Raw genomic sequence first — 10,832 nt, 5'->3', positions numbered from 1 at the left:
TTTTAACTTCTGACGGTAAATAGAAAATTAGCAAAGAAGACAAACAAAAACAAGAAAAATGGCAATAAATGTTTTAGATAAACAGTAACTGGATGAAAGTTCTCTGAAAATGGCAGCTGAAGAGTAGGAAGCGACAGTTTCTTTGAGTGAAAAACGCCAGTTGCACAAAGGAAAACTTGGATTGAACAAGAAAATATGGCTACTGAATACATAAACCGGAGAAGTTTCTGTTTTCTGATTCTCATGTTCTGTGCTTCCCAACAACAGAGTCTCAATAGCGTCTGAAGCATTTTTCACTAAGTGATGGATCAGGGCTGATGCTGGATGGGAGTGACATTGTTAATGAGGTTGAGAAGGAGGCAGTTAATGCTTATCCCTGTGAGGAAGTGTCTTGGACGTTCTCATTACTAAAAAGGCTGGAATGTGTGAAAGCTAACTTACTTCTGGACTCAACGCTGCTCCTTGAGGTAAAACCGCCATCGTGACAGGAATTCCCTGGCCGGAAGTGGTAAAAACGTGCCGCACCACAACTGGCGGACTCGCCTGGCGCTGTTGGAACGGAAGCCCCGGCCGCCCTTTCTGGCCCAAAGGTTTAATTCCATTGTTATCTGCGGAAAAAAGCCGTTTACTAAAATTTGCAGTTGACAGCAAAACTCTTCGGTAACAACCTGCACCAGCAACCCGTTTTGCAATACTGTTGCCGATGAAAGCGTTACAACCGAGCTTCGCTTGATTCGGATTGATTTCCTTTAAGTATCAAAGCATTGCAAACAAGAAAAAAACATATTGTTACGTACACCTACTTGCAGTCTGGAAATTTCCAGATGCAGGCAGAGGTGGGGTGAAAGTTTTACTCCCTCGCGATGAAGTGACTGAGCTATACTGAGTTTGCCGGTTATCTATCTTCTTACTATTATTCACTGCGGCCGCCGCCAGCAGGCTGGGGGGCGGCTTCAGCTGGCACTTGAGCTGATCCCGGTTCGGGCTATTCTGGATCACAGCCTGACATATCTGATAGCTGCGCTCCAGGTTAACCGCACCGGGTGGAGGTTTGTTGGTATTGGCACGATTCCGGCTACCTGCTGAAATAATCCGAACATTAAAAACAAACCTTTGAGGACACAATCGATGGGAAAAAGCAGCGCTCATTGCGTGAAACTGATGAGTTTTTTAGGACTTTAGGCCGTCGTTAAAAAGAATTTCTTGCGCTGGCCAAACTACTCAACGGGCTCAAAGCCCTCATCAGTTTCAGTTGGACTCAGAGGACTGGTTCCTCTCGCTCATGAAAGCCCGTACTTTGAGCAAAACATACAGCTATTTTGGGGAAGCTGTATGTTTTGGTCATTTGGTCTACTCATTTTGGAAAATGAGGCTGACGACCATTACCTTTACCTATATTATTAGTCTTTGGTTTGTTCTTGCTATGAGTGGGCACTGCTCTGATTGGCTGGCTGGTGCTCAACGCCAAATAGGGCAGGGCGCTGGAGCTCTGCACCAATCCGGGCCGCGAGATCGGCGGCCCGCACTGAACCGTCTCGCCGGGGATCTGCATAGGGGCTGTACTAACAGCCGAAGGCAGACAGACGATGGTAGTCGGTGGGATGACGGTGGTTACAGTCTTGGCTGTAGCGGAGCTCCCAGTCAGATTTGTGTCGTTGTTGTTCGACGTCACTGTGCTAGTAATCAGAGTATCGGAGCTGGCGATTTCCGGAGTGAGCGTCACTTCAAGCTCCAGCTTCACTTGGCTGTAGTCGGGGTAAACTGGCGATTGCTTGTCGTCGACTTTGGCCTCGTTCTGATTAGGGCCAAGGGCGGCTTCTACCATTTCTGAGTCCATTTTCACGTCGTACGGCCAGTCGTTCGGAACGGGAAAGGTGCCTTGTTCTAGACGCACTTCCAGTTCTTCTTGCATCGGAATGACCTGAAATTGTCCCACAATGATTACGAGTTTATCCCAGCTAAGTCATATTGTAGGTGAAGTTAACAAACGCTTAAAGAAAGTTACTTTCGGAAATAAACGGCAACATAGGGGCTGATATACATCAAGAAAATACCACCCGCAAAATCCCTGTCAAGTCATAGTCAAAACCTTGCACTTTTTCAGAATATGTTGAGTAACGACAATTTTAACCCGCTTTAAACGTGCATATTTTGGCATCAAAACATCAAACAACCCGAACTACAGCAAATTAGAACTAAACCCACATACCTGAACATTATCAGCAGCACCAAGATCATTCGGAATGCTGACTGGGACACTCACAGCTTGTCCCAAACTGTGCAGCGGTGGAACTTGAAGTAAATTTTCGGTACTCGAGTCCACCAAACCCCAGCAACATTCTTCAGCAACTGTAAAAGAATTAGCGGTCATTTAGGAAACAAAACAACTGCCCTTCGATTGTGTGAGTGTGAAACGCGATCTGCTCTTGTTGTGACTAAGAATAATCCAAAACAGTAAATATGTTGTGTTCAGTGATTTTCATACAGTGCATACATAATGGCCCTGCACTTTGATTGAAGCGATAAAGACTGGGAATTTACAGTCTACTAAGAGCTGATTGTCTGTTATCAGTAGCCGGCATGGAATCAATGATTTTTGTATACTTAGCTGGTGGAAAAAGTCTTACCTGTGGTGACAGCATCGCCAAACAAAGTAGCTTGAATCTCATCTGCTTCGGACTTTTTGTTGCTCTTCTCCGATGTGGATACGGTAATTTGCCCGGATTCCAGGACATAATTTTCGGCATCCATAAACCGATCCTCGCCATCGTCGTCCTGAATAATCTTGGCGGCAGCAAAGCTCACCAAGTCAGCTTCTTCCACACTAGCTTCCAGCTTTTCGGCCGTTACTTCTGTAATAATGTCTTCGACGAATTCGGGCTTCTGCAGCACCAGGGACTCTTGCTGGATGATCAGCGAATTAGGCAGCATTTGAAACGTTTCGTGGATCTGCTGCTCCATTTTCTCAACAGGTTGTTGAGATTGTTCGAAGTTATCCGGCAAAGCCTCTTCCATTACGTGATCTGAGGTATCCGGGATAGCATCGATGGTGTTGTCAGGCTCAGAACTTTGGGGCAAGTTGGTTTCAGCTGCGAGTTCTTCGGGCGCCTCCTCCGGTTGTTGTTCAGAGGAGTGACAAAACTTACTCAAAGTCTGCATGTTTTCGCTGAAGCTCTCCTTGCTTTCCTCCATGCTGTTGGTTTCTTGTGAACTAATGCTAGGCAGGTTCGTTTCGGATTCGCATGGAGCGTTGTCGGAAACCTCTGGGATGGATGTCATTGTGTCGTCCTGGTCCTGAGTCATTTCTGATTCCTGCTCCGATTTAACGTCCGTGTTGCTGCTGGTTGCTGATGTGCTGGATGAGTTGTCGTCCACTTGGCTAATCTCATTGGCTTCCTCATCTATGTAGTTCATGTGCAGTTGCAAGGAATCGACGGTTTCAATTACCTGACTACTGGAGGTTTCCTCCAAATTGTGCGCAGGCATGCTGCAGGAGCTGCTGCTGTTATCATCAATTATTCGGTCCTTGTCATAGATCTCCTCGATGGGCTCTGTGCTTTCCAATGTGGGCTCACTGACTTTTTCATCGTCACTGGGCGCTTCGCACGTTATATCTAATGGATCCTTGAGCTCAGTGCTCTGGAACCGATCGGCAGGTTCCGGCGAGAGAGCTAACGGACTCATGGACTTGCTGCGTTTCGGCGAGTTTTCATAAGAATCTGAACTGGCTGAACGAGGCCGTTTCTCAGATTCAGTAGTGATATCTTCTCTGCAGATAATGATTGTCTCCTGATTATTCTCTAAAATAGCATCACTTATATTAACTATACAATTATCGTGTATTTCTACAGCGGGAATATCACTAGGAAGAGTCGGCTTTGCTTCCTCTGATTCATCCTTTGCAGTTTCCGGTACAAATACCTCTTCAGCCTTGTGCTGAACTTCTCCACTTTGTACTTTGCTTTTAACTTGCTTAATGGGCAATAGATCGGGGATTTGGGATTTGGTTTCACTGACCGGCTTGGATATCTCCTCTTTCAAGATGGTACATGAGCGTGTCATCGCACCGACAGTCCGCAGCTTCTTAACAGGAGGAGGAAGTGGAGGGGCTTTACTTTTGCTAGTGGCTGATGTGGTTGAGGGCCTTAACTTAATGGTGGTTTTCAATGAGGGGCGAGATGTGCTGGCAGTCCGACAGGGGCCACTTGGGTCACTACCTGACAAGCTCCTGTCGCCCCAAATCGGCTCAAAATGCTTGAGCTTCCAGGGGTCCAGCTTACTTCTCTCCTTATCCGCTTCCAGTTTCAGCTTCTGCTGGTTTTCGGGCGTAAATTCGCCTTCAGCCAGTCGATCCTGCCACTCCAGGCAAGCCCTAGCAAAGAATTCATTGTTCAACCCCGAACTAATCTCTATACAATTGGGGTCGGTTGAATTGTTCACTAGCTGCCGGTCGACGAGTGGCAAAAGTTGAGAGAGTTTGTTTTGATACAAAACAGGCAACGAAGCGAAAGTGCCCTTGTTCAGCAATAACCTCAAATTCGTGTTCACTAGAATGGAATCGGGGGTTTCCAAGTCAATACAGCCCGCTTTGGTCTGTTCCAACTGGGCAGCAGTGGAGAGCTTCTTGTTGGTGCGTTTCCTGGTCTTCATGTTGAAGCCAGGAATTGAAGCTAACACTTCTTTCATAGTGGGAGTTCTGCTGGATATTTGAGGCACTGCGTTGATGTCTTCAATCCCACTATCCGGGGGCAGTCGCTTGACAAGGATTCTGGGCACAGAGGCTGATGAATTGTTCGACGCTATGGTGTTCCTTTTTCGGCGTTTAGCTTGTTGTCGTAGTGCATGCTTGATTGTTTTCTTGTTGCTGATAGTAGAGAGCGGATCTTTGCTGGCTACAGTTTGGGTGCCGAATGCACTCGCTGGGGCTGTACAATCAACAGGAGAACTTTGAAAATTTTCCTGCTCAACATGACATAATGCAAACGAATTTATATCTGTGTTACCAGCAGGAGTAACGTCTATTTCCATCACGTAACCACCCGTTGTGCATGAATCTTCCCCAGATCCCTGCTCAGAAGAATCGTCTCAGAACTCCTATCAAACAATGATTTTTTTGTCACAAATACATTCACCCCATATTAGCACTGTGTGGAGGGAACCGCACATAAAGCGAATCGTCTGATCGCACGCCACGATAAACATTGAAACGCTTTTCCCGATAGTCACTGCACGACGCTTTTCCGATAGACTTTTAACAATAATACACCATCCGCCATTTCATAACCGAGCCTGATATAAACAGGATATATATTTTTGTGGATTGAACGTACTCAGATCAAGGGCAAACATCTTTGTATTGGTACTTCCGACCACATCCAACTGTCAGTTTCTTCGTGTGGTCACCCTGCTGCTCTTCCCAAGATCATACAAAAATCCCATTCTACTTTCACCTACAAGACTCGGTACAGACTGTATTTACTTAGTTTTTAGTCTCTAGTTTTTATAGGAAAAGTCTTCCCTCAAAACTGCGATTTATATGGAAAAAAGCCACAAAAATATAGCCGATTGGTAGCCCTTACCAAAAAAAAATTACCAACAACTAGTGATAGGAAAGCGAGACACACTGACTGCTTTGGGGACAAAGATTTCTGGTAAGAGAGAAGTAAAATAGGAATTTATTGTTCAATTAAATATAAATTAGAGATAATTTTTAACAGCAAATAACTAGTCCATTTTTATTTTTATTGGAAACAGACGCTTAAAGTATATTGCAAAAATAATAAACTGATAGTGTTTTAACCAAAATACTAAATATAAATTATCCCTCGTTTATACGAATATGCCCATTACTAGTGGCAACAATCAAAAAAGGGAAGAAAATCCCCAGAACAAAAATGGCTGTCTGTCAAACACTTGTTTGGAATTGACAAACATTTTGACGTTTGAATGGCTATAAAATTTCAGCAGGGCGAAGAACTTAATCAGCTCGCCTTTTTTTAACTGAAACGAAATTCCTCAACCATTGGAAGTATTAAAAACCAGCTCAAAAAGCCACAAAATGTGAACAGATCGCAACGAAAGTTACTACTAGTGATGCCTAATGTGCTTTTACAAAGTGGACATAAGAGTGGGTGTGCGGTGTTTTTCTAGTTAATCTTTAATATCGCTTTTACTGTCAATAAATACCAGATAAGATAATGGTTTAGGGTCTCAACATTCCTTAATAGGCGCTGAAGAGCAAAATGCTAAATATGAACCAACGAATAATCGACCTAAAGTTTTGGTAAGACTAGTGCAAACAGCAATGGGTAACAAGACTAGTTGTTGCTCGTATTCGAGCCCCCAACCCGGCCACCGGGTTGTTATACCCATCGTGGAAACATTGCCCGAAGGAGAGGTTAGTGGTTCGAATTTGCAGCACATCAGCGAAAGGGAGACTGATGATGGGGAGGCGGACCCCTCACAGGACCCCATGGCTAAAACCATATTCATCGAACGTTCGAAAACCGCAATTGAGAACGGGATGATTCGAAGAAGGAGCCAACATCAAATAGCCGATGTCAGGACATTGAAGAAAAGTAGCTCGTGTTCCACTATCTACTTGGACGACAGCACAGTGTCTCAGCCAAATCTGAAGAATACGGTCAAATGTGTTGCTTTGGCCATCTACTATCATATCAAAAATCGTACATCACAACGGGAAATTGATATATTTGATGAAGAGCTTCATCCCTTATCGAATGATGGTGTTGCTATCGACTTTGATAAGCACGACCCGGAACATAGACAGATTTATAAATTTGTGAGGACTTTATTTAATGCTGCTCAACTGACTGCAGAATGTGCCATTATCACTTTAGTGTATCTAGAAAGGCTACTCACCTATGCTGAACTGGATATTCAGCCTTCCAATTGGAAGCGAATAGTTTTAGGTATGTATTGCCTTTTTTAGCTACGCGCTAATGGCTGTTTTATGGGTCTTTTTCAAGGATTTATTTCGAGGCGAAACGGGCTATGAAAAATGGACACCCACACGCTTTTTCAAAAATCTCTAAATTTAAGGTGTAGAAGATGGTGTAGGTAACGTGTGGTTAAAGAATAATGGTTTTAAAGTAAAGTGGGACGAATGGGTTTATATATGCATATCCAATTGGTTTCTGATAGAAACATCTTCCGAAGTCCAAAGAAAATTTGTGGAGAAAATTCTCAAAGCAATTGGTTTACTTTAAGCTACACTTTAGAGCATTGAGCTAAAGTTGAAAAAATCCAGCTGAATTCGAATGATTGATTTAAATCATTTTTTATCTCAATTTTTCTCTTATTTCCAGGTGCAATTCTTCTGGCCTCCAAAGTATGGGATGATCAAGCAGTCTGGAACGTAGACTACTGCCAGATTCTCAAAGATATAACAGTGAAGAGCATGAACGAGCTGGAAAGACAGTTTTTGGAGCTGCTCCAGTTCAACATCAACGTGCCGTCTAGTGTTTACGCAAAATACTACTTTGATTTGCGCACATTGGCCGAAGCCAACGACTTAACATTCCCCAGCGAGCCGCTAAGTAAGGAAAGAGCACAGAAACTGGAAGCAATGTCCAGAGTGATGGAGGACAAATACACGGCGGAAGCGATCAAGAACGGCTTAAAAAAGTGGTCTAGTTTGGACAATATTTCGAATGGTGGAATAGCGGCCCGTAGAAGCGTAGCAATATTATCTTAGGCGATTTTTCGCAGGGAAGCTTATGTGATTTTGTGGCAGTTTTTTTGGAGGTGGGCCACCCATTGGCACCATCTGCAATCGAACTGTCGGACGACTTTTTACGAACTTCTCTGCGCGCTCTTCACCAATTAATATTAAGTAGGATTTACCAAAGTAATTTTTTATAGGACTTAGTATTTTTTAATCTCATTATTATATACTTAATGTATGTACATAATTCATGTTTATACTGCTTTCGTTTGCTAGATAATATATTTTACACCTCTAGTAAAATCCGTTGTTGTTGCGTTTTTTCCTCTTAATTTGGAGCAACTGTAGAGTTTTTTTAAGGCTTTTAGGTGGAAAAGAAACTATTTTGTACCACGGTGTAAAAGCTCGAAAAACTCAGCGGTTTCCATGCAATATCCGCCAATCAAGCTCCAATAAGATGCAAGTAATTACTTCAAGTGATGGAGGTTCAGTTAAGAAAAGTTAAAATAGTGATTTGGCTCAACGCTTCCCGAGCATTACAATTCGACTTCGCTCGCTTTTCGTGTATAAGACAAAAAACTTCCGTTCACTTTGACTTCTTATATGAATTTAGCGTGGCTTCGGAAACAGTCAACAAATTCGCTATGGTATAAAAAAATCGCAACTTCTACCCATAACAGCAGAAATGCCAAATAAAAATCTTTAGAAGAACAATCCTCCACTATCCCCGGCCTCCAGTCAATTGGATCATAAGGAAAAAAATCGGGCAAATAAATTATAATAAAAAAAACAGTTGGGAAGGTACATTTTCACAGAATGAGTGGTTTGCAAACTAATCTGCAATATGCATTTTAACACAATAAAAAATCAAGTACTTACAAAAGTATGTGCAATAAGAATTTGAACTATACCAAGGACCCCAAATTAGGGTGGCAGCTTTGCTAAATGGCAGTTATGAAAGAATTACCTAGACCCCAGTTGATTAGTCGTTTAAACCCGGACTAAAAATAAATAAATGAAAACTCCTCTGCTTAACCATGCAAATCTACAAACGAAGGGCCGGATTCGTTGACCGGACGTAGTTGAGAAGCTCATCGGAATCTTCGCAGACGACAGGCTTCTCATGGTAGCAGGCGACGTCGTGCCAAGCGATACCATCATTGTACACGTTGTTGAGCACAGCTAGACACGATTCAGTGGTACCTGAAAAAGGGCCATCCTCATCAGCCCCAAGAAAACAGGAAAAACGACCCTCGTTACCATTGATATCAAATTCGGCGTTGTCGGGTTGCTTTTGCTTCTTGTGGCCGGTGGAAGACCAGGGGTTGTAGCCAAAGCTGGGGGGCACTTGACTGGTTGGGGCCAACTTCTCCCTATTGGCGGACCAGAACCATCCGTAGATGTTTTTGGGTTCGAGATCAGGACGGTTTTCGCAACCTTTGAAGTCGCACAGACGTCCAGAGGTCCAGATATAAGGAACATCATCTAAGGAATTAAAAAAAAGAACTTAGTTGTTGGAGTTGTACTCGAAATTGAAGGCAACAGTATTAATCAACTTGTAGATAAGTTCAAAAATTTTGTCTAAAACCAAAATTGAAATTTTGAGGCAAAATACCCAACAAGCAGTTTGTAATAAAAATGATTAATCAATGATTCAAAAGTGAAACGTGGCGCAAATAGTCAATAGCCCTCGTTCGTTTTGCGTCAGTTTCCAAATTGTAACCAATGATGGCTTGGATCCAAAATCGTTTCCACGGCAACCGACGCGTTCAGCTAGGGACAAGGTGATTTGCACCAAGTGTTTTGCATTTAAACGATCACTTTTTGGGAAATTCAGCGAGATCGAAACTGAATTTGATCCACTTCAAGACGAGTTCTCAAGATGCCGCTCGTTATTGCCAAACGCGTGTTGATTAAATCCGGTACCAGTTCCAAGATGGTAATAACAAATAGAATGCAAATTTTTAATTAATATTTTACCGTTGGCAGGCCGGCGAGAATTTATTCAAAGCCGCTCGTGAACCGACCAAGGAAAATACATTTTAAAACAATAAATTCGAGGTGTTGCAACCGTGAAATCCTTGTTGTTTTTATGGCCTAGATTCGTGAGAACTGTGATCTCACTTCCCATAGATCACATTTTTCACGTTCGTTATTTACTTGACATTAGAATCGCAATAATATTTTTCTGGTTTCTTCACTACTTTGTTAACTGGTTACAATTGGAAAGGTCAGGATGGGCTGTTTCATTTTTCTTCAGGCCTCTTAATTTGGCTGATGACTTAAACAATGGTGATGTAACAGACTTTAACCCGTCGCTATTGTTAAGGAAAACCATTCAATTTGATCAATTTTTTCATCGTTGTTATGCTTTTGATCAATCCTGATCAGTGAATTTGTTAGCTTTTCGTGGTCATACCTAAACTTGTGAGTTTTTTGATGCCCTCGAGGAAAAATTATTCCTCACGTTTCGCTAGCACCAGTGGCTTGCGTCTTCATAGATGGTTCAAGCAAGCTTGCAAGATTCTTGCAAAAAGTAATTCGATATTGAACCGCAATAAATCTGCTCTCGAAGCCCTTATTAAGAATGGTAAAAAATGAACCGTTTTAACTTTAAGTGAGAACACATAAAACTGGGAACCAATGATTTGAACAAGTGAGAGATAAATAAAACAGCGCTTAACATCTAACAGGTTACAGATAGTTTCCTTCTCTTTTAGAAACTTTTCCCGACTCGGAAGTTACGAATTTTTGAAGGCCGCCAGGCAATTGCGTAGAAACCGCAATTTTTGGGGAGTTTGAAAAGTGGTCAAAAATTGGGATTCGGTGATATTTTAATAAAATTATCAGAGTTTGTACATGCGAGTGTGTTCTAGAGAAAGCGAAAATTTCAAGTTGATGCATGCAAGTCGTGGTCTTGGTCTGGCCAAATGGTTCTTGAGAAACTTCGAAAAAAGCAGCGTCATGTTCTAGTGGATTTTGCAACTTAAAAAAAAAACCACGCAAATCTAAAACTTCTTGAATTCAAGCATTTTTTGAGAAAACTGCCAATATTTCCCCATCCATGGTTCACTTTCTAAAAAGGTCATTTATTTCTGTCTAGAATGATGTACAAATGAGCGTTCTTGCTCATTTTGCCTCCGAG

At 42.5% G+C, this 10,832-nt stretch overlaps 3 protein-coding genes across 6 annotated transcripts in view; 1 reads left to right on the top strand and 2 right to left on the bottom strand.

Moving 5' to 3' along the window:
• LOC109538643 (putative Polycomb group protein ASXL3) overlaps positions 1–5,604 on the bottom strand; it is a 9,201-nt gene extending 3,597 nt beyond the window's left edge. The window contains exons 1-5 of one of the 4 annotated variants that reach the window (XM_019905988.2): positions 2,628–5,604; positions 2,210–2,349; positions 1,393–1,921; positions 798–1,082; positions 442–608 (exon numbers count right to left, since the gene is read on the bottom strand). In XM_019905988.2, the coding sequence (XP_019761547.2) occupies positions 442–608; positions 798–1,082; positions 1,393–1,921; positions 2,210–2,349; positions 2,628–5,028 (3,522 nt within the window). In that variant the 5' untranslated portion in view covers positions 5,029–5,604. The remainder of the gene's footprint in view (positions 1–441; positions 609–797; positions 1,083–1,392; positions 1,922–2,209; positions 2,350–2,627) is intronic. The other 3 variants (XM_019905990.2, XM_019905989.2, XM_019905991.2) reach the window with 3 other exon arrangements.
• A 294-nt stretch (positions 5,605–5,898) lies between these two features.
• On the top strand, positions 5,899–7,990 carry LOC109538645 (cyclin-Y). Its single transcript, XM_019905993.2, has 2 exons — positions 5,899–6,932; positions 7,329–7,990. Exons 1-2 carry the CDS (start codon positions 6,305–6,307, stop codon positions 7,715–7,717), a joined length of 1,017 nt encoding a protein of 338 aa, XP_019761552.1. The 5' UTR covers positions 5,899–6,304; the 3' UTR covers positions 7,718–7,990.
• Positions 7,991–8,449: 459 nt separating this feature from the next.
• LOC109538646 overlaps positions 8,450–10,832 on the bottom strand; it is a gene marked incomplete in the record, with an annotated part of 4,559 nt that continues 2,176 nt past the window's right edge. Inside the window, 2 exon segments of the mRNA XM_048665287.1 lie at positions 8,450–8,890; positions 8,948–9,172. Of these exon segments, the coding sequence (XP_048521244.1) occupies positions 8,733–8,890; positions 8,948–9,172 (383 nt within the window).

The sequence above is a fragment of the Dendroctonus ponderosae genome, unplaced genomic scaffold (assembly GCF_020466585.1).
Source record: "Dendroctonus ponderosae isolate FM_Combo_2020 unplaced genomic scaffold, Dpon_F_20191213v2 Dpon_F_20191213_3, whole genome shotgun sequence".
In the NCBI taxonomy this organism is placed as follows: domain Eukaryota; kingdom Metazoa; phylum Arthropoda; class Insecta; order Coleoptera; family Curculionidae; genus Dendroctonus; species Dendroctonus ponderosae.
This window is presented reverse-complemented; position numbering and strand designations above follow the sequence as displayed.

Excerpts from the sequence above, each read along its gene's own strand:
- LOC109538645 (XM_019905993.2), top strand. The coding sequence starts at position 6,305 with ATGGGTAACAAGACTAGTTGTTGCTCGTATTCGAGCCCCCAACCCGGC. Across the intron at positions 6,933-7,328 it reads TTGGAAGCGAATAGTTTTAG|GTGCAATTCTTCTGGCCTCC; the intron begins GTATGTATTGCC and ends TCTTATTTCCAG.